Source organism: Trifolium pratense, linkage group LG3 (genome assembly GCF_020283565.1).
Source record: "Trifolium pratense cultivar HEN17-A07 linkage group LG3, ARS_RC_1.1, whole genome shotgun sequence".
Taxonomy (NCBI): Eukaryota; Viridiplantae; Streptophyta; class Magnoliopsida; order Fabales; family Fabaceae; genus Trifolium; species Trifolium pratense.
Window position 1 is genome coordinate 8,955,279 of NC_060061.1, and position 27,828 is coordinate 8,983,106.

Genomic DNA, 27,828 nt, shown 5'->3' on the forward strand with positions numbered 1-27,828 from the left:
ACAATTTAGTTTATGCCTTATGCCAAATTGTTAATTTGGATAAAGATTATTTGGAATGTCACTGTCGAAACAAATAATTCAAAAAAGGAAAGCATGGATAAGAGAAAATGTACAAGAGGAATTCTACCAATACACTATTTAATTATAAGAAAATCATAGTTGCTTCATCAAAACCATTTTTTATATATTTTTTAACAATGCATAATTGAGCTTATGATAGACATTGGTCAAATTATATATCTATCTAGTCACATGGGCAATGAAAGAATCCAATTCTATACGTGAAACACCAGCTTCATCCATTGACTCAAGAATTTCATTTCTCAAATTCATTGCATTTTGTCTCATTTCATCACCTTCTTTTGTGGCCATCAATCTCCTCACAACATTTTCCACAACACATGCTTTCACCAATTCATCCCTATGATTCCAATCCCTCACAATCAAACCAACCTTAAGCACTTCCGTCACTAAAACTCTATTCCTTGGTTGGTCAGAATGCATAGGCCATGCTGCTATTGGCACCCCCATAGTAATACTCTCCATACAAGAATTCCATCCACAATGACTCATAAACCCCCCTATTGAAGAATGACTTAAAATTTCCAATTGTGGGGCCCAATCTCTCACAATTAGCCCAATACCTTCATTTTCAACTCTCTCTTCAAACCCCTTTGGTAACTCAATAATTCTTCTAACACCATCCTCATTGAAAACATCACCTCTATCAGCATCTCTTAATACCCAAATAAATTTTTGTTTACTTTGCTCCAACCCATTTGCAAGCTCTATGATTTGTTCCTCTTTTAAAGCTGTTGTAGTCCCAAAAGACACGTAAATTACTGATTTACCCTTTTGCTTATCAAGCCACTCCAAACTAAAGTGCCTACTTTTATTGTTGGTTTTTTTCTCAATACATAAAGGGTTAAATGGGCCTAAAGCCCAATGAGTTTTGTGACCTATCATGCCTTCTATTAACTCAATATAAGGCTTTTCAATTACCCTTGTTGTATTGTAAATTACACCATTGCTAAATTTATGAAACTCATATTGTGAAGATATGAAATTTATGAATTGGGTTGTGAAGCAACCTTCTAAAGAAGGAACTTCAGGAATGAGATTTTTGGATTTTTTCACTTGAGGCTTTCCCATTAAATCCCAAAAGTACAAAAACATGGTAAAAGCAGAAACACTATGAAAAGTGTAACTTTCACAATTTTTAATATGAATAGCATCTTGTACACAAGAAGCCATAAGGGAGTCATAAATGACAACAACCCTTTTAGCTACGGATGAAAGTGATTGCAAAAGCGTAGCAACATGTTCACGAAGATTTGTAGAAGCTTGAAAAGATGGAAAAAGATGAGATGGAAATTTTGATTTTGCATTTGGGTTTGGAGGAGGAGACATAAAGGTTGGAACTTTGAAGTCATGAATGTGAATGTTTTTTGAAATTGATTTTGGGTCCCAACCTTGTACACGAACTATTGCTTGTCGATTATGTTGTGTTGTTCCAACAAAATGGATTGGTATGTTGTATAATGAAATAAGACGTGAAAAGTGAAGAAGTTGGTTGAGATGACCTTGTGCTGGGAAAGGAACAACAACAACTACTACTTGGGTTTGGTGAATGATTTTGGTGCCATTTCTAAGAACTTTTTTGTGACTATTGTAGTTGGAAGCCATGGGTGAAGTTTGGTAGCTAGAAGCCATTGATTGATGATATTGAAAAAAATAAAAAATTGGAACAATAACAAAAAAAAATAATTATTTGGAACAAGAGCAAGACAAGTAGATGAAACTATGTTGTGTCTAGGATTCTAGGTAGTTAGGCTTGTTGCCATTATGGGGTTTATATAGAATAGAAGGGAAATGCGTATTGTACACCTTTGATATGTGTCTTTCGGGAAAATGAAGAGTATGAGAGGTGGCACAACTTGGAGACAAGTTGGAGATATACTTCTAGCCACTATTTCAATAGGATTTGTTGGTTTTCTTTTAAGATTGATGGGGACACAAATATTATCTGAAAAAAATTACATATTCAAATGAGAGATTTTAGATTTAAATCGAGAATTACGAAAAATACTAAATCTAACAATTTTGATATTGTCAGTTGAGTTAGGTCTTATATATTATTAGTGTGAAGGCATACGTCATATTCAAAAGTCATATATTCACCTACACTCAAGCAAATTTTAACTAAGAAAAAGAAAATGTAGCATACTTAAATGCATCTATGTGTGTTTAACATGTGTTTATTTGACTAAAATTATTCTTATTTGAAATCGTTAATTGGTTTATTGGTGATTGACGTTAAACTTGGTAGGGAGAACCACAGTTCGATCTCCCGTAACTGCGATCGGGAGGGAGCTGGAACCACTTGATGCTAAAACTAATCACCGAACCATATTAAACTGGTGGTAAAAAAAAGTGTCACACATTAAATATAGATAATTCATAATTCAAATACTAGTGTGTCGCGTAGTAAAAATCTAACTTTTTCCATCGGATATAACCCTTGTTAGTTTATTCTACATGGCTTAAATAGATAAAAGAAAAATATTTTTCTTGAAATTCTAAAGATGTATATCACATATTGTTAGGTTACATTTATCAAGTCATTTGGGGTCACATTTAAAAACGGTCTAATTTTAGGTGTAAAGGTTGGCATGATGAGAGTCCCACACATGAAAATTGTTTTAAATTTAAAGATATCGTTAACGTTTACCAAATTGATTTTTTTTTAAAACCAACATTGCCACTAAACCATCAATCTAGCACGTAGTATTCGTTATATATTTTTTTTTTTGAGAAAATAGTATTAGATATACTTTAGTATGCCTAATTCGACTGCCATTTTAAAAAGACACTCATAATCTTAAATTTAAATACTCTGAAATAAATAAAGTGTAAAGCAAAATAATCAATGGTTATGACCGTAACAAGCTTATGATTTATTATGATGTATTTATTTTATAATATATTACTTACGTTACACTTTAAAATAAATCACTGAATACTATCATTTTATATCTTAAAATTGTAAAAATGGGTTGATTAAATATAAATTGTAAGAACACCAAAATTTATTCTAAGTAAAACAAATGAATAAAAAGATAAATTTAAATAAGAATATTGACATGAGAAAATTGTTGTTACTTGACATATGTGCCTCTATCTATGTGTGACGTGTGCTTGTTTAATTTTTGTTGATGTCCCACTAATTTATCCAATTAAGAGCAAAATTATTTTGCAAATATCATTCATTTTGGAAAATGCATGTGGCATCTATTTTTTCTTTTATGTTTTGATCTTCTACTTTTGAAAACGACCTCTCTGAATTAAAGTATTTGTAGTACAACTTGGATCAGTTTTTTGAGATAAAAATTTATCCGTTTCACGGTTAAGTTTTGGATAAATTATTAAAAAAAAAAATCAATTTGATCAAATTTAATTTAAATTTAGTGCCATTTAATTTAAATAGGTTTTTAAATATCTAAATTATAATTTTTTAACCAGACGTGTTGTAGGTGGAACTTATGGTTGAGTTGAGCTAGGCTGAAGAATATATATATATATATATATATATAACTTATGCAAGTTGAGCTTGACATGTTGAAGGAGTAACTCATGGCCGAGTTGAGCTAGTCATGTTGAGGTGAAGCTCATGGTGACTTGGATGGTCAAAGTGTGCAATAGATATGTGTATGCCTCTATGGTATGTTCTTCCATACCAGTCCACCAACAAATAATAGATTAATGTAATATATCATACTAGTAAAATGATGGACTTATATAAGTTTAACATAATATCCTGTATATACAGACATAATATAGACATATCTTGAAAATAAAAAAAAGTTATAATATTGATATTAAAATGATCATAAATTAGTTATTGGCATCCAAAAACAAAACATTTTTTTTAAGATGAAAACAATAATTCTTTTATAGGGACGAAAATCAAAATTTATTAATTTGCACGATAAGAAACATATTTTATTTTAAATATATATATATATATATATATATATATATATATATATATATATATATATATATATATATATATATATATATATATATATATATAGGGAGCACTTCAAGTGAGAGGAGTGTTTTATTGTGAGAGATGAGAGGAACAAATATAAACCATCCGATCAAAACTAACGGTCTTGATTAAATTGGTTTCACTTAACTAATATACACTGCACCACTCTTTGTCTTCCGTTTATCTGGACCTTACCTTTCTCCTTCACCCCTTTCTCCACTTTCTTCAATCTGTAAAGTAGTTTTTTTTTTTTTTATTTCTGAGCCCTTGCTTCTCGAATTCATACTTCTACCCTGTGATGGATGTTGTTGTTCTAGTTATGCTTCTCAAGATCAAATGAAAGTTTTTATAACTGAATTTCATAATTTTGTTTTTGTTTTTGTTTTCAGAATAAAAATAAAATTACTAATTTTATTAAGTAGTTGTGAACATTAGAAGAACAAACATGTGAGAATTATCGGGTTGCCATGGATGCACCACACCACAAAAGAATGAAACCAATCATGAATAATTTATGTACCCCCAAATCAATCCTTTTTATTTTTAATTAAGAACAATCAAATTATTGTTATTATGATCCATTTGTTTATCGATTTGATTGGAAAAATAGGGATTTGATGTTGTTGTGAAGAGTATTTTGTACAAGATGCATGTGTGCGTGGCCAGGAGCATCCCTGGATGTAGAACAAAGGCACCGAGAAAGATGAAGGGGTGCACGTGAATATGAAACGGTGTATTTTAATCTCATCCATTTATTTAGATCTAAGGGTTTATATTTGTTCCTCTCATCTCTCACGATAAAACACTCCTCTCACTTGAAGTGTTCCCTATATATATATATATATGCGATTTAGTTCAATTTAAATCAATTTTAAAAAATTAAAGTTTTTGATTTTTTGTTTTTTTTCTTGTCTACACTGAATATTTAAAGTTTCAACGAAACTTAACTATAATTAGATTATATTAGATACAGTGATTTAACTAAAATTAGGTATACAATGATTTTACTTAGAAATTGACTATGAATTCATCAGAACTATTGAACTTTATGTATATCTATCTATGGGGCGTTTGTTTAATTTTTGTTGACATCACGGATTTATCCAATAAGAGCAAAAATATATTGCAAACGTCGTTTTAATTGTATCCATTGTGCATAACAGACGTGTAACATATGAAAATTCCTTGTCAAAAAAAAGAAAAAAAAGAAGAAGAGTGTAGTGCTAGACTGCTAGTACGTGAAAAGTTATTTACGTCCGAGTCATCATTCCTTAATCATGATAGTATAGTATGTAGTATTTCACATGTGGCTGCATGTGTACTTTCAATAGCAGCCCCACCTCGATCGTTTTAGAAAATTTACATTTACATTACTGTACATTATATTTCCTTTCCTTTTCATTATTGGTTGAATCACATGGAAAGATGTCTTTACACGTTAGGGACTTAGGAGTAGTAACTTTGGTCTCGTGTCCATCTACTAATTTTGGTAAAAAAAAAAAAATATATATTAATTAGACACACACAAAATTAACAAAACATGGTGTATTTTTTCGTTTTAAGGTAAGGGTCTTGCTAACTAATACACTGAAATTTAAAAAGGAATTAAAAGAGAAGATATGTATTGAGAAAACTAAAATTTATACTTTTAAACTATACAATTTTCAAGGAAAAAAAATTGTATTCTTAAATAGTGTCTTCGATGCACTAGTTAGCATTTTTCTTATTGTAGTTATATTTGTATAAATTGTATAAGATAAGAAAATAAATGAGAGTTTTTTTTTTCTACGAGAAAATAAATAAGAGAGTTTATATGGTAGTGTTTGTGTTTATATGTGTTAAGAAGTCTCCCAAAAATTGAGAGATGATCTGACTAAGTGTTTATAGAGTAGAGGCAATCTTCACTTTACAAACCGGTTTTGTAAGGATGAGTTAGACCAAACACCCATTTCTAAGCTGGTATCAGAGCCTCTCCACGATCCACTGGGTCACTTGTTATCAGGTTTCCGCTATCTGGCCACCCACCATTTATATCCATGCACCAAGCCCAATGGTGCTGGGCGTGAGGGGTGTGTTAAGAAGTCTCACATCGGTTGAGAGATGACCAAACTAAGTATTTATAAAGTAGAGGCAATCCTCACTTTACAAACCGATTTTGTAAGGATCAATTAGACCCAACACCCATTTATAAGATTGTAAGAATAATAGGCCTTGCCTTTCTATTGATTTTGGGATCATATATATACAATTTTTGTTTCTATATTAATTTGCTATACAATCATGACTAATAATGATCAATAATATTCTAATACACCCTGTAGTCGAAACGGAAGTCCTTTGGTGACGAAAATCATCAAAGAGTGGCGACGGAAGTCCTTTGGTGAAGATGTCAGCGATTTGGTAACGTAAAGGAACATGCAAGACTCGTACTTGGCCGCGAGCAACTTTTTCACGTACGAAATATATATTCATCTCGATGTGTTTGGTCCGCTGATGTTGAACTGGGTTACCGTATAGATAAACAACACTCACATTGTCACAATAGACCAAAGTGGCTGTTGTGACTGGGCAATGTAGTTATAATAGTAAGTTTCAAATCTAACACGATTCAGATACTACATTAGCGACTCCGCGGTACTCGACTTCTACACTGGACCGAGAGAGGGTGTGCCGGCGTTTGGCAGACCATGAGATTAAATTGTCACCAAGATAGAAACAGTAACCATAGGTGGAACGCATGGCGTCTAGGCAACTAGCCCAATCTGCATCTGTGTACGAAACCAATTTGCTGACAGAGGAGGGATACAAGTGAAGGCCGGAATCAATAGTGCCGTGAATATATCGAATTATACGCTTCAATGCTGACATATGTTGTGTTTTAGGGTCATGCATGAATAGACATACCTGTTGTACTGCATAAGAGATATCAGGTCTTGTGAAAGTTAAATATTGTAATGCTCCTGCAAGACTCTGATGTTCAGTAGGATCATGATATGGATTCCCATAAGAGCCACTAAATTTTGTCTTGGTGTCGACTGGGGTGGGCGATGACTTGCAAGAGGACATGTCTGCTCTTTCAATAATTTCCTCAGCATATTTCCTTTGAGACAAGAAAAACCACCTGTATGTTTAGTGACATATTCCTAGAAAATAACTCAGGGGACACAAATCCTTCATGGTAGATTCAGAGTTAAGTTTAGACATAATAGAGTCGCGAAGAGCATCAGAGGAAGCAGTGAGAATTATGTCATCCACATATAGAAGGATATAAGCAGTATCAATACCATGATGATAAATGAATAAAGATTGATCAGAGATGTTGTGAGAGAAACCTAAAGTGGCAACATAGTTAGTAAATCTTTGGTACCAGGCACGAGGTGCTTGTTTGAGACCATAAAAAGACTTTTTGATGAGACAAACATGCTTAGGATATTGGGGATCACGGAATCCAGGAGGCTGGTGCATATACACGGTTTCGTCAAGATTTCCATGCAAAAAAGCATTCTTGACATATAGTTGATGGAGACACCACGACTTGGATAATGCAATACTGAGTACCGTGCGAATAGTGACCGGTTCAACAACAGGGTTGTAAGTCTCACCACAATCGGCACCTGACTGTTGATTAGCACCGTTACCTACAAGTCAAGCTTTGTATCGCTAAAAAGAACCATCAGATTTCTTTTTATGCCTGAAAATCCACAAACTTCAAATAACATTAACATTAGAGGGACGATGAACTAATTCCTACGTCTTATTTTCAATAAGATCATTATATTCGTCGGTCATTGCCATTTTCCAATTATGATCATTTAATGCATCAATGCGATTTGTAGGTAAAGGAGAGATATATTGGTGGGTTGATGTATGTAAGTTGAAAAATTGACGGGGTTTGAAAATTCCATGTTGTGCTCGGGTTGTCATTTGAGGTGAATGAGGTGCATGATGGAAAATAGGTGTCTGAGTAGGTGGAGAGGAGGTGGTAGGTGTTGTTTGTGTAGATGGGGTTGATCCTATAGTTGACGAGGTGTTAAGAAGTCTCATATCAGTTGAGAGATGATTGACTAAGTGTTTATAAAGTAGAGGCAATCCTCACTTTACAAGGTTTTGTAAAGTGAGGATTGCCTCTACTTTATAAACACTTAGTCAGGCCTGTTAAAGTTCAGAGAGAAACACAAAGTGGCGGCTAGGATTTCAATAATATCAAAATAGAATTGCTTAACGAAATAAGGATTACAAGAAAATTTATAATAATTCCTAATGGTCTACTAACACATAAAACCCAATACTAAAAACCCTAATAATAATATTATCTAATAAGGTCATCTCTTAGCCGATGTGAAATTTCTTAACAATGTGTATAACACAACTAAAACAATTAAAAAATAAATAGGTTTATTTTTGTGAATTTTTAATGGTTATTTGTCACTCCATTTATAAAAAAAAGAATAAAAAATGATGATGTAGGTACCACAACACTCAAAATCAATAATTCAATGGAGATGAGATGGAGTAGTAACTTTTGTTAAAGGACACGTTGCTTGCTAGTGCTACTTTGAGTTCTCACAGTTGATAATTGAAAGTTGAAACTGACATTGTTTGGTTATGTTATATTTTATGTTGTACAATTATACATGGACAAAGATAAACACGCTAGATCTGGCAAAAAGATAAGACAAACAAAACACGGATATTTAGGGTCCGGATGGTAAAAATAAGCTATAAGCTAGCTGATAGCTGAAAAGCTAGCTTATAGCTGATAGCTGAAAAGCTAGCTTATTGAAATTAAAGTGTTTGGTAAAATTAGCTTTTAAAGTGGTTATTAAATATAAAATTACATAATTGATAGTGGGTAGTTTATTTTTTAGAGTGGGTAGTTATTAAATTAAAGGGTAAAAATGGAATAAAGTGTAAAAAGCTATAAGCTATAAGCTCAAATGCTACTTGAAATAGCATCTGAAAAAAGCTATAAGCTAGTACAAAAAGCTTGTTACCAAACACCTCTAATTTTTTGAAACAAGCTTATAAGCTCATATAATAAGCTATAAACTAGCTTATTTGTGTTATCAAACAGAGCCTTACACGTACACCAAAATGGAAAAGGATATTTCGTATGTACTGCCCAGTCTTAAAATAAGTGTTATTTTAGAAATAAAATCTTGGTTCAAAGTGAAAATTATTCTCACTTTTTAATACAATATTTTTCAACTGTACCCCTTAATTATTAATATATACACTATTTTTAAAGAAATTAAACTAACTAATAACTTATAGCGATAATCTAATAAAAATATTATTTCTCTTCATAACACAGTTATATTTGTACAAAAATCTTAAACGACATTCTTTTTTTTCTGTAATTGCTTGCAGCTATTATAGCACGTGTTTGATCAATTGATCTGGTCCCCATAATCCTTTAACAAAGTTACTACGTACTCCATTGAATTATTGATTTTGAGAACTTTTGAGTATTATGGTGGAAATTAAAGGACACGTTGGTTGGTTGCTACTTTGAGATACATATCGTGGCCCGTGGAGTAGTTGATAGTAGTTGTTGAAACTGACATTGGTTCGTTGTACAATTATTCAAATGGACAAAAGATAAAACATTCTAGATTTTGGTGAAAAGTTGTTGACTCAAAAAATTGGATATATGCAATGTGATTCGTTGTATATAGTAGTGGTTAGTGTATAGCTATAAACTATTGTAGCACGTGCGTGTTAGTGGTAGCTTGTGGGATGTTGGAGTGTGTATGAATGAAAAGTGACAAATTGCTCTCACCAAAGTTCTAAGCTGAGCTGTAGAGTAGTTGGATTTGAGCTATTGAATCAATAATCGGTTAGTTTGGTATATTGATTTAACTCTGATAAATTTGTGTTGAGCAATTAGTATGATTGAAATGGAGTTCAAATACTACTGCTCAACCGATGACTAAAATCGGTGGCCTCCAATTGGTTAATTTTTTAATCTTATCGATGACAACCTTTGATTATAAATCAGATGATTCAAATTATATACTACTTTTTAAGCAAAATTTTGTCAATTTTTAGATCAACCGATTAAGATGCATTGTTATGTGATACAATTATTATGTCAAATTCAAGTCCATTAAATACCTAGCGATGTTGGAGGATAACATGTTTTATAGGGATATTGAAGGTGTCTTTGACTTGTAATTTTGTAAAGATGTTGTGGAGAGATAAATAGGTAAGAAAGCGTATGTGTATAGAGAATGATACGAGAAATAGAGAAGATTTAATGTATTATTTGGTATTTTCTTCGTTCTAAAATGAGTGAGTCATTTTGACTATATACACTATTCATATATTTTACTTTGACCTTATTTTTCTACTGATAAATACAAACAAATATATATTAGTATATAAGATGTTGGATTCATCTCGATAAGTATTTTCAAAATATAATATTTTTATAATTTTTTTCTTCTTTTTCTCTCTTCAGGTTTGGGGCTATAGGGATCAGATTGGTTAATGGAGGGTGCCCAATTGTCGTAACCAGGCTTGGGGCAAACACCCAACTTGCATATTAGTTCAAGACTCAACCACTCATCATATCCCGTTTCTACCTGAAATAACTCAATATCAACATTATATTTCTTCAATCCAACCGTTGAATTTAAAGATTTCATTAAGTAGATCAACTCCACAAATTTTTATAAAAATTCAAAACCGTTTGATACTTTTTCTAATAACTTCAATTGAATGTACGAAAAACTTTTATAAAGACCGTTGAATTTCAATAGTCTGAATACATAACTATATTTTTTGAATTTTTATACAAATTTGAGGAGTTGATCTATTCAATGAGATCTTTGAATTCAACGGTTGGACTGAAGAAATATAATACCGATATCGAGTTATTAAGCAGAGTAAGTCAATGAAGACTTACTCCTGGAGTCAACGGATCCCTCCAATTACCCTCAACATTATTTTTTGTTTTGAATTTATTTTTTTTGGGTACAATATTGTTTTGAATTTTATTTATGATAAAACTTGATCAATATTTCGCCATTCGCATTTAATTCATTGAGAATAAAGTAATTTTTTTCAGTAAAAACATTCTACCAACAAAAACCATGTCTAAATCTTTGAAAAAATCTCACACTACATTTTGCAAATACAGAGTTCCAAAACTATTTTCAAGCTTTCACCAACTTTAATAAGAAAATTTAGTAAAAAAAAAAAACTTTAATAAGAAAATGTAAATACATATAATGAAAATATTTTTATTTAGAAGGACCGGATAATAGAATTAGAAATGATATACACGTTCAGTCCTCTTTGAAAAGACACCAACAAATTCAATTAACTAATCTATAACACATTGTAGTTAACTTATCAACTATATGGTATTTTTTGCAAAACAAAATTTATAATATCATCCGCAAAACAATTCTATCACTTTTATTCTTTTAACATTATTTCCTCTTAAATTCTGCTTGCTAAAAATAGTGAATAGTTTATAAGCTAGTTTACTGTGGATAAACTTAGAGCGAATACCTTATAAGCTAACTCATATTGGTTCGTTTGGCCTGACTTTTTTAGCTCTTTTTTATAATTTATGCAAACAGCTTATCCAATTTTTTATATATTATTATAAGTTTGTCAAGGTAGTTTATGATAAAATAGCTTATAAAATTACAACTTTCACTAGTGTAAACTTATAAAATAACATAAAACATAATTTATATTGCATAAGCTGTTTGCATAAGCTCTAAAAAAAGCTGGGCCAAACAAGCGCTTAGAGTATAAATTTATAGGGTCTTGCTAACCAGTGCCCCAGACACTAGTTAAGGAACCAAAAAAAAGAAATAAAATAAAAGTTGTGCATGGAAAACATCAAAATATAGATTTTTGTTGTATTGAATACACTATTTTCAAGTAAAACTTTCTAAATTTAAATCCTTAACAAGTGCCCCTAAGCCCTGGGCCACTATTTAGCATTTGCCAAATTTATAAGCTATAATCTCCTATGGAGCCAGAAGCTCAAAACAAGTTTTTTTTAGTTGTACTTTCTTTGTTTTCCATTTGTTTTCTCATCCAAACAAATCCTAAAAAACGTGAACCATAGACACGAGTCGTATCCTTCAGCTTTGACTCACTGTAGTAAGTCCACTTCTCTTCTACCATCTCCCTCTCATCATGGCGGGTTGTTTCAGCTTCACCGCCTCCCGTGACCGCTGCTACCGTCTCTCCTTCTCCAACGCCGGTCTCAAATCAACCACAACAGATCTCGGCCACACCACAATCATGCATTGCTGGATCCCCAAATCCCACAAACCCTCCAAACCTTCCCTTCTCCTTCTCCACGGCATGGGAGCCAACGCAATGTGGCAATGGAACGAATTCATTTCACCACTCACTCGTCGTTTCAACGTCTACGTCCCCGATCTTCTCTTCTTCGGTGAATCTCACACTACTCAACCCGATCGATCCGAATCGTTTCAAGCTCAGTGTGTTGCTGCTTTAATGGAATCTCATGGTGTTCGATTGATGAATCTTGTTGGAATTAGTTACGGTGGTTTTGTTGGTTATAGTATGGCGGCACAGTTCCCGGAACGTGTTGAGAAAGTTGTGCTGTGTTGTGCTGGTGTTTGTTTGGAAGATAAGGATATGAATGATGGTTTGTTTGTTATTAAGAGTGTTGATGAAGCTGCTACTATTTTGCTTCCACAGACTCCTGAAAAGATGAAGCAGCTTGTAAAGCTTACTTTTGTTAAACCTATCAAAGTTATGCCTTCTTGTTTCCTCACTGATTTTATTGATGTGAGTGCTTTTTCTCTCTCTCGTTAAGTAGCTTCGTTTCAGTTTAATCGGTATTTTAATTGCTCTAATTTAGGATCATAATTAAGCTTTTGTTATTATTAGGGGATGTAGTGTAGTATATACATGTAGTGTAATGTTGCTGAGTTTAGATTTTCACATGATAGGTCATAATTTTGATGTTTAATTTCTGATTTAGGTCGTAGTTTATTAGATAATGAATTTGAATTTTGTTTAGGAAATAATAGTGTTTTAGAATCTTGAGTTATTGAATTGGTTGGTTTGACGTCTCTCAGTAATTGAATGATGTCTTTCAATTGGAAAATGCTACGAGAGCATGTGACCGAGGTACAATAGATGAAATATATATGTGGCACAATCTGTTGATTTTTTACCTAGCCAGTATTCCAACAAATCACATATCCACTGGTTGCTAGCTATTCGTCGATTTTCATACATGTCTTTCTTCACACCAAATAGCACAACTCCTTTCAATTTTGCATCATCTGTTATGTCTTGGTCCTCAAAGGATAATCAAAGTATATCGTTGTTTTGGTTTGGCATTGTGATAGGATTCAATTTAGCAATATCGTGTAAGTAGGTGTGTTTTTCTCGCTGATCATTTGGCTTGATGTTTCCTTGTCTAAACTATATTAAACTTATCACATTGTTCCTGTCATGTGGATTATGTTTGCATAAAAAGTAGGTGTGTTTTTCTCGCTGATCATTTGGCTTGATGTTTGGATGTCTTATATATGTTACTTAGATTTCACAATTGCTAAGCAGAAGATTGTAAAACTATTATCCTATTTGATCCGTAACATACAGATTGAGTGAAAGTTTGTCTTTTTGTTCTTTTCTTTTGTCTCTTTCCTAACTGAAAATAAGCTGTGATTGTCTGTGTAGTGTATCGTCCCTTATTGCCTATCCCTGAACATGAATATACAACATGCTTGATTTGATGGATGCGAGTGGTTTTTCTCCTTAAAAAGCTTGGTTTCAGTTTGGTTGCTATTTTAGTTGCTCTAGTTTATGATTATAAACCTTTTTTATCATAAGGGGATGTATACATAGGATCACAAACCTCCATCAAAAAAGAAATTCCACATGTTAGGTCATAATTTTGATGTTCTATTTTATTTCAGATTTAGGTTGAAGTTTATTAAACAATGAATTTTGATCCTTTTTTTTTTATCCTGTTTAGGAAATAGTATTATTGTTTTAGAACTTGTATTATTGAATCAATTGGTTTTAAATTTAATATTAGTAATTATTGATGTATTCCAATTTTATATCATTTATGTCTCAACTCTCAATCCTCAAAGGGTAATCTAAGTATGTTGCTATTCTGGCTTGACAGTGTTGGTGTTTGGTGGATTATGTTTGCATAAAAAGTGGAAGGTGTGTTTTTCTTGCTGATTGTTTGATGATTGATGTCTAGATGTCATATGTATTAATCTTAAATTTCACCACCGCGGTGCTGATGAGATTAAAACTATTTTAAAATAAAATGGAGAATTGCAAGAATGGGGATACGTTCATTTAGAGCTACATCATATATCGACCTAATCACAGGTTTTGGCCCTCGTTGGATAAACATATTAAGTACTTATCATATAAGATTATAAGTGCTCATGTATAAGCTATTTCCTATAAGAAGATAATATAAAGTGAAATTGTTTTGTTATAAGCTATAACTTGTTTTCACAAGCTATCTTAGAGATCTTATGGAACAAGCTGAAAACAACTTTTGGATACGTCATAAGCTGTTTCTATAAGCTGTCACAGGTCTCTCAATTGTTTATGTTTGTAGATAAAGATATATTTCATATTGGGCTACTGCATATATCAATCTAAACACGGGTTTTTATCTTGTTATTACTTATTAGTATATTTTAGCTGAAAATAAGCCGAGTCTTCTGTACACTGTCTCATTGTCTGTCCCTTGACGTGAATTCACAAGTATGGCCTTTTTAATTCAACAAAATTGGTTTTTGAAACTGGTTTTACTGGCAGGTGATGTGCACCGAATACCGACAGGAGAAGAAAGAACTAATTGAAACATTATATCACGATAGAAAACTGTCTAATCTTCCCAAGATAACCCAGGTTTCTCTTCTCTTCTGTTATCTTTTGAGCTTACATTATGAGTTAGTTTCACTATGTCTTGCATTAATTGTAAGTTTGTAACTTCTTAAGATGTATAACTGTTCTATGATGTAGCGTACACTAATAATCTGGGGAGAACAGGACCAGGTATTCCCACTGGAATTAGCTCACAGACTGGAAAGGTTAGACTGCGTTTACTTTCTGAAAATATTTTCAGTTTTCATTTTCTAAAATTTATCTTCATTTTAAATTGTTAACAAGGAGATGAATTACTAGGAAGAATGCATTTTCAAAAATAATGAAAACAATATTTTTGCCATTTTCAAAGTTTTTGAATATGCTAGATCTGTTTAAAAAAATTGTAAAAGAAGATGGCGAGGAAACTATTATGTTATGTTTATTAGTTGCAGTGAAAATGAAGATAAATATGGGAAGTAAACGGGCCCTAATTTAGCACACCTTTAATGTTATCTTCTAAACACCTCTGCACCCCACAAATTTAGACGACGCAGAAATCAGGCTGATGGCAAAAAAAGTGGTAGATAGAAAATAATTAGTATGCAGTCGTGCTTGTTGGTCTTCGTACCAACAAGCATTTTCCTTATTATTATTATCATTAATGTGTAGAAGCTATTCATTCTTCAGCTTTATTGACATATATCTCAAGGTTTTGAAAAAGAAAAAAAAGTCGAGTGATCTTCGTCCAGATAACTAGTACAACATAAAAAATATAAATGATATATTTTGTCATATTTTGCACTTGGCTGTTATAATTTTACATTTACATTGAACTCTTTCTTTTGGTGTGCAGGCATTTGGGAGAGAATGCACGACTAGTAGTTGTTAAGAATGCAGGGCATGCACTAAACTTGGAGAAGCCCAAGGAACTGTATAAAATTTTGAAATCCTTCCTCATAGATTCCATTACTCCATCAGCGCAAGAAAACCACAGTAATGGTCATAAGCTGGATTAGCAGTGTCAACCCATAGGAATTATAGATATTTTCAGCGTTACGGATATGTTTGTGTATCTATATGTTTTCATAGTAAACAGCCACGCATGATAGTTTTTCTTGCATAGGATGGGGAAAGTGAAGCTGGTAAAGATGGTTTTGCAACTAAAAAAAGGAAAGAGGCTGCATATTCTGCCACAATTTAAAGGATGTTGATGAGCATCATCAGAAAAGAGATTTTACGGATCAACCACTATAAACTCGTAATCCAGGAAACTAGCCCTGGGGCAGAATCAGATTCAAAGGCAATTTTCTAAGGGAATCCTGGAACAGGGAGTACACATGCAATGTGATATATAATGAGCTAATGTATGTATTCCAACACTTAATATTGTCTGTATATGTATTGCAAACATTGTTTGTCCTCTGCTCTTACATATCATGTTATTTTATTTTGATACATTTGGAAAAGGGAGGGAAAAAGAAAGGACATAGAATAGGAGTAGCAGTGTAATTAACAGATAAGTTGTTTCAATATAAAGATATCTAAATTTAACATTATGCTTATAAAAAAAATAAAATTATAAAACGGTTTAACATTTTCACCATGCATATATTTTTACAGAGATAACGATACACTAGACTTCAACATAGGAATGGATGCTCAATAGCTTTATTCGATTTTTTTTTTTTTGTAAATGTAAGCAACTTTTGTGCATGAAGGCTGATGATGACCTCCTTTTTATTACTTAACCAGTTTTTTATTTTTTTTGACAAAGTACTTAACCAGTTAATTGTTGTTGTTGTTGTTGTTAATAAAATAATCAACCCAGCAACATCTTCCTCTGATTAGACTAAGCTCAAAATTATACCAGCCAAAATGGGACTCCAAACATTTCCAACTGTTCATTCACAAAACAGATTATTAATGATACTTCTATAAGTAAAAGTTTAGTAAAAAGAATGTACAAGGCAAAGTAATATTTTTCCTAGAGAGAATCAATATAAATTATAAAGAATTGCACTTTTGCATCTGATTCCTTTCAAGTATACAAAGAATAATAGTTTCCAATTACTTTGGCCATGTTTTTCCCTTTTCTTTTGTTCAAAGAATAAAATGTAACATTATGATAAATAAGAGGTATCAAATTACACCGACGTAATTTTTTGGTATTCCTACAACACTCAATATACGAAAAATAAAGAAGACAAATTATGGCCATTTTAAAATTGTTAATTAATTTTTTCAAAAAAATAAATAAATAGAAATAGAAAAAGAGAAGGAAAAACTTACAGGAGGACTTGAGAGGATGAGGGACAGAGTCCCAAAGGTAATCCTGGTTCTGATTATAACTAGAGCAATCAAGACTAGTATTATATCCACCTTTACAAACACAAACAAAACCATTTCCTGGAGGAGCAAATCCACATATACCACCACTACTTTCACAACTAGTACATTTAGTAGTCACGAAGTTATCAAAAGCACCATGAGTATATTTCAAAGCCACTCCATAAACCCAATGAGTAGGGTCAGTAGGGTTATCACCAAGTGACACAACTGAAGTATAACCACCACAATCATATCCCTTAACATTCAACTCTCCTTCGCCGTCGAGGTTCCCCGGTGTGTACACACAACAAGTGTTAGTAGGAGGGAAAAGAGGCAAACCAAGTGAGACAACTTCAGGGCAAGAGTAAATAGAAGCACAAAGGTAATCAAAAGAAGTGTCACATATGGTTGAACTTTTTCTTTGGCAAGATAAAAGGATGAAAGTTGAGGAAGAGATTTGAAAAGGTGAGGTTAAATCTAGGCCAAAGTTTGGTGAGGTTTGCATGGTGGTGCAAGTAGACATGCAGGGTGGTGTGAGAATGAGAGTGGAAGTGGTGTATGATATGGAAGTTATAGGGTATGAAGATGTGTGAGTTTTTAGGATGAGTTGGTCTAATGTTCCATTGGATATGCATGTTATGTAAGGGTTGAATAGTGGGGACCCGCAACCAGGACCTGTGCCAAAGGGATACTTGATTTGTATTGAACCACATGTGTCATGGCACACTGTTGTTGAGGCTGTTGGTGTGGATGCTAAGAGGAGGATCATGAAAAGTTTGATGAGGAAGGGAAGAGATGGTGGTGGTGCCATTTGCTTTGCTTGTTATCTCTTTTAGAGTTTCATGTTTCACCTTCCTCTCTTTGAGGTTTAAAGTTGTTGGTGGATGAAAAAATGGATGCTTGATTGATGTCAAGAATATATTCTTTTAATGTGATATTTTTTGGTCAAATATAATTTTATGCTTCAAATTTTGTTTTTATCACTTTAAAGTATAAATGTGCGTTTGAATTTGCATTGAGTTCACCAAATTTGTGGAAGGAAAGCATGTCTCAAAACTATTTTTCTAACTTTTTTTTATTTATACGGCTATTATTTTTCTAACTTTTTCTAACTATTATTTGTTTTTATCACTTTAAAATAGTTAATTGTTTTTTTTCTTCTATCTTTTTTTTAAATATTTATATGTACTCCAATAATATGAAAATTCCCTCACTAAAAAATAATAATATCAAAATTCTTATTTAAGATAACTATGTGCCATTTCAAATAAGTAATTGATGTTTGAGACAAAAAGTAGATTTTAAAGAGATCAAAATCAAATATATATTTCTATAAAAATTAAAATTTGTTGATTTTATCATTCATATCAAAATGTTGAAGGAAATACATTGTTAAAAGGGAGAGTAGTTATTTTTTCGGAGTTCATTACATTTAAGTAAAAAATTAAAAATACTGAAAAATAAAAAACAGAATTCCGACCTACCGGATTCGAACCAGTGACCTAAGGATGTCTGTTATTACCAACTACAGTCCTCCGCTCTACCAACTGAGCTAAGGTCGGTTGTTGAAAATATTCGTTACTTAATTCTATTTAATGTAGACAGTTTCTGTATTGGAATGTCACTCATAGTACAAAACGAAAAAATATTGTTGGGGTGAGAGAGGCTCGAACTCTCGACCTCAGGATCACTCAGTAGCTATGAGACCTACGCGCTAGCCAACTGCGCCACCACCCCATTGATGTTTATTAGTGACTTATATCATTAATTAACATTATATCATTTGAATTGAGACAAAATAGAAACAAAGCGAGAGAGAAAATTTGTCATCTTCTTCTATTTCCCTCAAGTATCAGATCTGTGTTTTTTCACTATTTGTTTTCTAAACCATTAGATTAATCCAAAGGCTTAAAATACGATAGAATAGGAGAGACCACTGTGGACATTCAGCACGATACGTTCCAGATCCATTATTATTCCTTCAAAATCGAACCCTAATTTATACCTAGGTATTCATTCATTCACCACAAATTGCCGCCATAACACTTCCTTCATCAATCTCCGATCCCAATTTCCACTTTACATTAACACCGTAATTCAATTCACTTTTCAAATTTTGTTTCTCTTCAAGTTTTAATTTCATAGTTACATCATCGATTACTCATTTTTTTTCCTCTTCTGTTGTAGGATTCTATGTGATTCCCTAGCTTTTCAAACTAATTTCAATTAAGGTATATCATCATCCCTTTTATACACTGTAAAAAATTATCTATGCTTCAATTTTTTTTTTATGCATAAGTTAGGGTTTTGTGATTTCATGAAAATTGTATATCAAAGGGTAACTCAAGTACTCAACCATATATCTTAGTAGCCTTAATGTAGTTCCTAAAAGTATAATTGATTAATTCCACTAGACCTTGGTCATACCAAAGAGCATAAAATCCCATGTTTTTGTTCCTTAAGCTTGTTCTTAGTAAAAAAGAACATTATGGCTTTGTTTGGTCCATGTCGGTCCATGTCGCCGTTGTTGTTGTATCTTTCCATAAAAACATAGCTTGTATGGGGGAAATTTTTAGTTTCAAATGTTTAAGCCAGAACACAGTATTCTCCACACTGTTAGAGGTACTCTAACTTAGAGCTATCCCACGCTCTGATATTGAAATAGGCAGACTTAACATAGTACATACCATTTTTAGCTGGGAAGCCTTGAAACTCCAAAAATGCCGAAGTATTGGTGTCTGACTCGTATCTGACTCGTTTCCGCTGTCTGGTATTTATCTTGGAAGTATCCAGCATTTAATTTTTATTTAAAAAATAAATAATTGGCTGATAGGTTTATGGCTGTGTGATATGCCCAGGATACGTTAAACTCAAAAGCCAGATTTTTTTCTCACGTTTCTTTCCTATTTCTCAGCATGCTCTGTTACTTCTCTTCTCTCTACATGCTCTGTTTTTTCTTTTCTTGTCTCTATATGCTTCGTTTCTTTTCTTCTTCTTTCTACATCCTCCGTTTTTTTTTTTCCTTCTCCCTAAATGCTATGTATCGTCTCTTCACTTTGTCTCAAATGTGGATATGTTCATATATTGTGTATTTATATATTTAATTTTAAATTTAATTTTTTATTGAAGTATCTTAGCCGTATTGTATCCTCAATTTTAAAATTTCCCCTTACTTATCTGGGATTCATAGATTTTTAGAAATATCCCTTACTTAGGGATCTATTTGGTTCATATTGGATAGACAAATTTGAAGGATGTTGTCTGTTTCAAAAGGTTTGAACAGAGCTTTAATCAAGTCCCCTTTCCCGGATCTGAGGTCTTCATTAATTAGATGCTCCACCCTAGTAATATCACCCATTAAGTTTAGATGTCTAAATTTAAAAATAAGTGGGATATATATCTCAGGACAGGAGCCTACCTTGTAATCCTAATTCGACGGATGACATTCCTCTCTTGAGCTTAACAATGAGACCTGAAAAAACTTAAGCAGGAAAAATAAACTGGCAGGGGGATTATAGATACCCTGTCTGAAACCTCTTTCAGGAAAAAATTGGGGTTAAGATCTTCTATTTAATAAAACAGAGAAATAAACAGTATTTAATATTTATACACTTGTTTTAAGAAGTTCTGCTCAATCCTATTAGTAGGGAAACCCGTATAAATGAGCACTTGTTTTAAGAAGTTCTGCTCAATCCTACAATAGACTCTAGCTTAATTCCAACAACACTGGTATTGCTTTTCCGTTTTTCCCTTCTGACAATGGTTTTGTGATAATCAGATCAAAGTACTAGCTTCCCTGTTGGAAACCTGGAGGGTCATTGTAGAAACATCATTTCCCAGTGTCCCAGTTTTTTTGGTAGAAGAGAGTTGGCATGCTATCAGAACAAGGGGCTGCCAAAGGCTTCATCTGTTTGATTGTGCGGTAAATCACTTCTTTAGTGAAGTCCTCTCCAAGAGTATTTATCAAAGAGTCAGTTGATCTGTCTTTAACCACAGTAGTAGAAGAAATTGGTGGTGTCGAAAATATTCAAAACAGTGGAATTTAAGGGGAATGAGTAGATGAGTAGAAATGAGTAGGTTGTCTTTCAGGCCTCGACCACTTGACATTCACAAGAAGCTCCCTATCCTCAAGTCCTTCAAGGACTTTGAAGACGATGAGACACCCACTTCTACCCGTAATTCGCAATTGCTACGCATTGTTCCTGAGGTTGAACATGAGGTACAAATCCTTTGTAATATTATATTACTGCACCGTGTTTTCCAGTTATTCTGTTTTTTTGGCTTATTTTTTGGTTTTGTATTATGCTGGCTTGGTTAAATCGGGATTTTTTGGATATTTATATCAGTGTTCTAGTAGTTGTCAGCTTTGTACTAGATTGTACTTAGCATCAAGGATTCAATGTGATGGCCGGTGCACCATCTCAAGTGTTTTCCCTTGGACTAAATCTTCTTTATCTGCATAATTTGTTATTTAATTTATGCAGTCTTGGTAAACTATGCAGAACTGAAGCCTTGGTATATGGAATATTATGAAATTGGTCATGGATTTTCTCCTCTATCAAAATTTGAAAGTAGGAAACATACCATTGAATATGTATTGTTAAGTTCATCAGTAATTCTATTTATTTTTTCCTAGGCCCCTGTTCAACATGTTCCCAGCAAGAAACTAGCCTCTGAAATACCCACTCCTCAGTTTGTTTATGTGGATACATATGAAAGGGACTATTCTTGCACTTTCGCTCAACCAACTTCCTATTTGCGGGCAAGAGGAGGTACTGCCTCTAAATTAGATCATTTAATTATATTCAAAATAATTTTGGAAGTTTTTCTTGTAAATTCCACTTTGTGTGCTGAACGTCTTTCTTTTATTGCAGCTAGGGCCGAGATTGGAGAGTTTGTTGAGTATGACTTGGACAATGAAGATGAGGATTGGCTTTCGGAGTTTAATGAAGAAAGGATGATTCTGACACCTGAATTGTAACTTTTTAGACCAGATACTGGCTTTGTTTAATGGTTTTCAGTTATGTGTGTGTAGACTGCTTGAAATCTGAAATCATTTGGCGGGGGTTGGTACTATTGGTCATGGTTTATTTTAATTATTTAACTATCAATTCTGCTGCCACGAATTAGCTTTTATTGTATAGAATTTAAAATGAATTTTTGATTATAAAATAAAATAGCATTATTTTCAAGGAGAGATCAACTCAATGAATCCTACTCGTATACAATGGTTGTTTGTTTAGAATCTAACAGAATTGTGGTGTCAGTGCTATATTATAATGTCGCTCATCTTTAGTTGTGTTCTTTCCTGACATGTTACTGACCTGAAATCTTGTGATGCCACTCAACAAAGATTTTTCATATAGTTTGAATCTCATTCTATTCCATTGAGTTTTTGGCTGTTGGATATTACTTGTATTTTCATATGATCCTGTAAATTCAATATATAAGATATGCATTATATAACTGTTTTCTCTTTCTTCCAGTTTTTATATGTATATATTTTCTATGGATAGGTTTGAGAGTCTTCTTTTCAAGTTGGAGGTGTTGGATCATAAAGCCCGTGAAAGAGCTGGCCTTTTAGCAGCCCCTCTTGGTTCACCAATTCCTGTGCTACTACGATTTGAAACTGCTATTGAGGTCAAACTCTTTTATGGTCTTTATGTGTTAAGAATCTATCTTGAAACAATTTTGTTTTCTGTGTTGATTGTTTTAGCTATTAGTTTTATTTGAAACGAAATATCATCAATGCTTAATTATTTTGTACCTTGTTACTAAGAACAGGAACTTTACCTCTGATTCTTGAAGGATTATTCATTTGTATATATAAGCTAGGAAGTTGTAGTATAAAACAATGGACTCCAAGCATTTTTGTGATGGTAGCGTTAACAATGTTATTGCTTGATTTCACTAGTTGGAACCGTAAACTTGAATGGTTCTATGAGTTGACTTAGGAGTTCGACACCAATGTATGTATGCAAAGAGTCCGGACTGTTTTCCTGTCAAAAAAAAGGAGCCCGAACTGTTTTGTAACATTTAATTTAAAAATTTTAGTTTCCATCGTACCTGTCAAAGAATGGTTTTTATCTTTGGCAGTTGGAACACACCCTCATACAAGAGTCATATAACAGCTAGATTTACCATACTTTTTGCTAAACTTTTATTTAATTAAGAACATGGCTATGCCAATGGTCTATCTATCACTTTACCACTTGTTGAATAGGCTTTGTAGCCTTGTCAAGAACGAACTCTTTTGGGCTGTTATGTGGTAGTGCACTGGACTTCAACTCTTATGTCTTAACATTTTTTAATCCTCTAAATGTAATGGATAAGTAGTATCGAGAAAACACTCTGACATGAAAGGGGACAATATTCTTGTATGAGAGTTGCACTTTTATTTTAAAACCCAAAATCACAACGCTATCCCAAAGGTATTCCAGTGTTTTCTTTCAAAGGGTTTGAGGGCACAATTGAACATTTTATGCCAATGATGAACTGGTGTGATATTTTCGAAGTTTAACAGTTGATTCATGGATATCTATTTATATGTTTTTTCAATGAAAAACACTGAATATTTTGCAGTCTTTTGCCAAATGGTGATGCCAATCAACCATTGGTTTTCTCCAAAAAATTCATTATTTAGGTTATTATTTATTGTTTTGATACCTGTTCTGGACTAAGATCAATACTGTAAGAGCATCTTTGAAGTTTCACAGTATTTCAGATCATTGTCTTGCAATACAAACATTGCCATACATATGTTTTGGATGTGATTCCTATTGAGCTTATAGAAAATTGTCTTCTTTAAATTTCAGTCCTTACAAGCACAGAATGTCAAATATGCAATTCTCCAGTCTGTGTATGATTATTGGAAAGAAAAGGTATGTAATTTGACTATCTCTTATGAGGGATATGCCTCCTTTGTTTATCAATTCAACTTTCTGGATTTATTTCAATATATGAGAGCTGGAATTTGTACCAGGGCTTGGTGTGCGTGTGTGTGTGTGTCAGTATTTACCTAAATTATTGATGCCTTACCCACTTATTTGCATGTCTTTGGCAGCGAATACGGTGGCTAAAGCCCATTTTGCGACGTTTGCAGGTTTGCTTTCAAACCTTACATTTAATATACTCTGTCACTGATATATTAATTTATGTGTATTTATGAGTTCATATGTATTTGATAATATAAGATTCATCTGGTTCTTCTATTACTCAATTGAGCTACACCGCCTTCTTCTGTTTTGTTTAGAGATGTATAACTTTCTTCTTTAGCCTTTACTTCTAGTTCTGCATATTTAGCCTGACATTATGTCAAATTTTGATGCAGCATTATAGTTGCATTTATCACTTTGTTTACTGGTTTGCTTAGCTATTATCTTAGTTTAGTGATTTTTCCGGGTCACAAGTTTTAAAGTTATTTTATTGGCATTAGTTTTTGCTTAATTTACCTCTTCATAACCTAAGTTTCTTCATTTTAAAATTATTCTATTAATTTGAATTTTCTCTTGAAGTTATTTTATTGGCATTAGTTTCTGCTAGCATCATTAGTTAGTTGTGTTAGCTATAGTTACTTGTTTTTCCTTAAGTAGTATGCTCATTATGAAGAGTTTTGACAAGATGCACTGCATTCTGCATGCAGCCGGCTCCAGCTGTTAATGACACCAACCCATATAATGTATTTCGTCCCAGGGAGAAGGCCCACAGGCTTCACACAAGAAGGGTAAGTGGAGTAAAAATCTTGTCTTAGTTGTACTTTGATTTTGGGAAAATACATTTTGGTTGAGTAAACCCATCCTTTTTTCTGTTCAGATGCAAAGGAGAGAGAACAATGTGCAGTCATTTGAAAAGCTTCGTCAGGTTAGCGTTTGATATCTGTTTCTGATTCTAAGACTTCTGTTGAACTTGTTAAATTTGGGTTTGAAGCTTCTTCTCTTCTCGTTTGAGGTCCTTGTGTTTAGTGAGTGAATGTACATGTTTTTAAAGGATTGATAATATAAATCTGTGTTTTCATATGCAATAACTGTATTGTATACATGTATTGAGTGCAAATAATATTTCCTTGCCCAAATGGTTTAGTAAAATCACATTATTACTTTGTCAAAATTGCATTATTACTTGGATGATAGAGAATGGCAAACCGAAGCACTCATCTTAATGGAGTGTAATATATCATAAATTTTCTTTTGCTGACATGCTTTATATCATTTCACTTAGCTGATAAGACTGCTTGCAACTCAATACATTAAATCAAATCACTTAGTAGTGGAAGTAACACAGATACCTCTCTTGGGGTTGAGCTCATGGTTTTTGAGTTCCATGTTGCTAATGCAATAGATGGTGCTGTTGTTCTTCCCGCAGTTGTCATTTTAAATTAAAATGATTTGATTTGTTTTCATTTCTAGTTTCTTCTGTGTTCGTAGCTGTTATAATGTAGAAGCTACCAATTAAACTATATGGTTTTCGAGGTTGTGTAGTTGGGAATTGCTCATAGAGAGTTGCTATATCATATAAAGAATGTAAAGCATGAATTGCTACGAATAAACCCAGACAGTGGTTCTATATTTTTAAAATAAATTTAAACCAAAATCAAATCCAAGGTTAAGTGCAGTTTGTCGCTTTTTTGTTCATCTAGCTTTTGTAGTAATTAGCTTTTTCCTTGTTCACATCTTCTGTTTAAAGAAAGGTATGGTTGAAAAAAATATTTCAAGTTGGAATGTTTCTGATGAAATATATATTACCTGAGAATTTATTTAAAGCTCTCTGCATGAACAGGTTAGGCGCAACCTTGACCAAGCCAAGAGCTTGTTGGAAGCTTTGATCAAGGTGTGACTTTTGAGTTGTCTAGAGTGTTTTACCCAATTTTTACCCTTATGGATTCTTACTTATTGTGTTGATATACAAACATAACCAGAGGGAAGAGAAAAAAAGAGAAGTAATAGAGAGTGAAGTTGCACTACAGAGGATGCAAATGAAGTACAAGGTATGAGTATGATTTCATATGTTTATTGTGTTTGAACCTGTTGATACTTAGAGCTGATTATTTTCGTTAATTCCCTTGAAATCTTGACCTGTGCCTCTGCCATTCACGGTGGTTTTAGCATACAAAACCTATTCAAAGATTTTTTAGTCCTTTTAAACACACTGAAGACAGTGGTAGATTGCTCTTTGTTGATTTTTCACTTATTTTGGGTTCTACTAAGCGATTATTTAATGAGAAATCTCTATCCTCTCATTTTTAATGGTTTAGTATATCCCTCCAATGAATACATTTGTTGTGAACGGGAATTTATTGTGCTTTTCCAAGTGAGGTGTGAACCGCGTTATAAACTATTTTCTTTGAACTTGTAAACTGACATTGAATAATTATACATTTCAGCATGAAACAGAATTTTTGGAAGACAACTTGGCACTGTCTGGATTTACTCCCTTCTCTTCCAAGCTTGTTTCAAGTGAAGAGGAATTTTTCGATTCAGATGATGTCATGACAAGCCGTCTTCCTCGTTCACGGTCTACTGTTGTACAGAATTTGCATCCCTATGACACCAACCTGCCCATGGTTCCTACAGTCAGCACAAAGCAAGAGTTTAAGAGGAGACATGTTCCACAGGGATGGCCTCATAAACTGGTAATTACATATATACACGTAGATTGCTTATTTTTAGTAAGCCCCTCGTTCCCTTCCATATTATTGTATCTTAAAAATGACGATTCATGTATATTTTTCAGTTTTTCATTTTACCTATGTGTGTGATGGTTGATGAGCTTTGTGGTATGGAACTGTGCAGGATCCACTTGAACCAGTTTTATTGTTCACAAAGCCATTAATTCCTGATAAGTTGGCAATGGCAGGCATTCTGCCACCAGATTCTATCCCGAAAAATGGGGTGCCAGCACAGCCAAGTAGATTTCGTGGAAGAATTGGTAGAGGCGGCCGCATAGTATTTGACAGATCGAATTTGCTTATGCTAACTCCAATTGATTGTGGTAATTCTTATTATATGCCACCAAAACCAAGGACCTTCAACATGTAACTAACTTGTTCATATAATCTGGTGCTAAATTGGTACCCTCCCCCTGTTGGTTAGGATTTTAGTTGATACTCATTAGGAAGGTACAAGGTTGGAAGGGGAACTTGTAAACACAATTTAGGCCTGCAAGTTTTTTTCTTGTTATAGAAGGCCTTCAATGGGGTTTTGTATTGATGTATGTTTAAGTCAGTATATATTTGCTTTCTTGACAAAAAAGTGAGTTTATATTTGCCTTTGCTCATAGCTTTAACGTTCCATTTTTTTTTAAATCCAAATAAATAAAAAATCAAGATAACCCACACCCCACTTTCAAACCCACACCCCCACTTTCAAAATTGATTCCCATTATAACACCATTTGGATTTTTGGCTGGTATTGCTCTTCAGGAAATCATTTTCGAGGAAACTATAAGTTTATTTTTAAGCTTTTGTCTACATGATTCACATATTGGTCATCTTTCACACCGCAGAAATTTTATTTTTGAATGTTTATTGATAAATTATGATCGTTTCACTTTAAAAAAAACTTACCAAACCTTGCAGTCCTCCGATTTATTTATTTTTG

At 33.1% G+C, this 27,828-nt stretch overlaps 4 protein-coding genes and 3 non-coding genes across 7 annotated transcripts; 2 read left to right on the forward strand and 5 right to left on the reverse strand.

Annotated features, from left to right (window-relative positions):
- Positions 1-121: 121 nt before the first annotated feature.
- On the reverse strand, positions 122-1,928 carry LOC123916989 (zeatin O-glucosyltransferase-like). Its single transcript, XM_045968591.1, has one exon. It carries the CDS (start codon positions 1,711-1,713, stop codon positions 241-243), a length of 1,473 nt encoding a protein of 490 aa, XP_045824547.1. The 5' UTR covers positions 1,714-1,928; the 3' UTR covers positions 122-240.
- An 8,602-nt stretch (positions 1,929-10,530) lies between these two features.
- On the reverse strand, positions 10,531-10,633 carry LOC123919208. Its single transcript, XR_006813119.1, has one exon. It is a non-coding gene; the product is annotated as a small nucleolar RNA Z279/snoR105/snoR108 (small nucleolar RNA).
- A 1,422-nt stretch (positions 10,634-12,055) lies between these two features.
- On the forward strand, positions 12,056-16,335 carry LOC123916990 (monoacylglycerol lipase ABHD6-like). Its single transcript, XM_045968592.1, has 4 exons — positions 12,056-12,841; positions 14,855-14,947; positions 15,062-15,129; positions 15,759-16,335. Exons 1-4 carry the CDS (start codon positions 12,218-12,220, stop codon positions 15,919-15,921), a joined length of 948 nt encoding a protein of 315 aa, XP_045824548.1. The 5' UTR covers positions 12,056-12,217; the 3' UTR covers positions 15,922-16,335.
- A 138-nt stretch (positions 16,336-16,473) lies between these two features.
- LOC123916992 (wall-associated receptor kinase-like 20) lies at positions 16,474-18,114 on the reverse strand. Its single transcript, XM_045968593.1, has 2 exons — positions 17,195-18,114; positions 16,474-16,802 (listed from the first exon to the last, which is right to left on the reverse strand). Exons 1-2 carry the CDS (start codon positions 18,042-18,044, stop codon positions 16,750-16,752), a joined length of 903 nt encoding a protein of 300 aa, XP_045824549.1. The 5' UTR covers positions 18,045-18,114; the 3' UTR covers positions 16,474-16,749.
- Positions 18,115-18,707: 593 nt separating this feature from the next.
- Positions 18,708-18,795, reverse strand: TRNAY-GUA. Its single transcript is given in 2 exon segments — positions 18,708-18,743; positions 18,759-18,795. It is a non-coding gene; the product is annotated as a tRNA-Tyr (tRNA).
- A 90-nt stretch (positions 18,796-18,885) lies between these two features.
- TRNAM-CAU lies at positions 18,886-18,970 on the reverse strand. Its single transcript is given in 2 exon segments — positions 18,886-18,921; positions 18,933-18,970. It is a non-coding gene; the product is annotated as a tRNA-Met (tRNA).
- A 39-nt stretch (positions 18,971-19,009) lies between these two features.
- On the forward strand, positions 19,010-27,434 carry LOC123916993 (enhancer of polycomb homolog 2). The gene is made up of 14 exons (XM_045968594.1): positions 19,010-19,325; positions 19,421-19,464; positions 21,012-21,452; positions 21,870-22,005; positions 22,108-22,210; positions 22,750-22,873; positions 24,049-24,114; positions 24,297-24,335; positions 24,876-24,956; positions 25,046-25,093; positions 26,009-26,059; positions 26,148-26,216; positions 26,613-26,861; positions 27,022-27,434. Exons 3-14 carry the CDS (start codon positions 21,303-21,305, stop codon positions 27,265-27,267), a joined length of 1,362 nt encoding a protein of 453 aa, XP_045824550.1. The 5' UTR covers positions 19,010-19,325; positions 19,421-19,464; positions 21,012-21,302; the 3' UTR covers positions 27,268-27,434.
- The last annotated feature ends 394 nt before the right edge of the window (positions 27,435-27,828 follow it).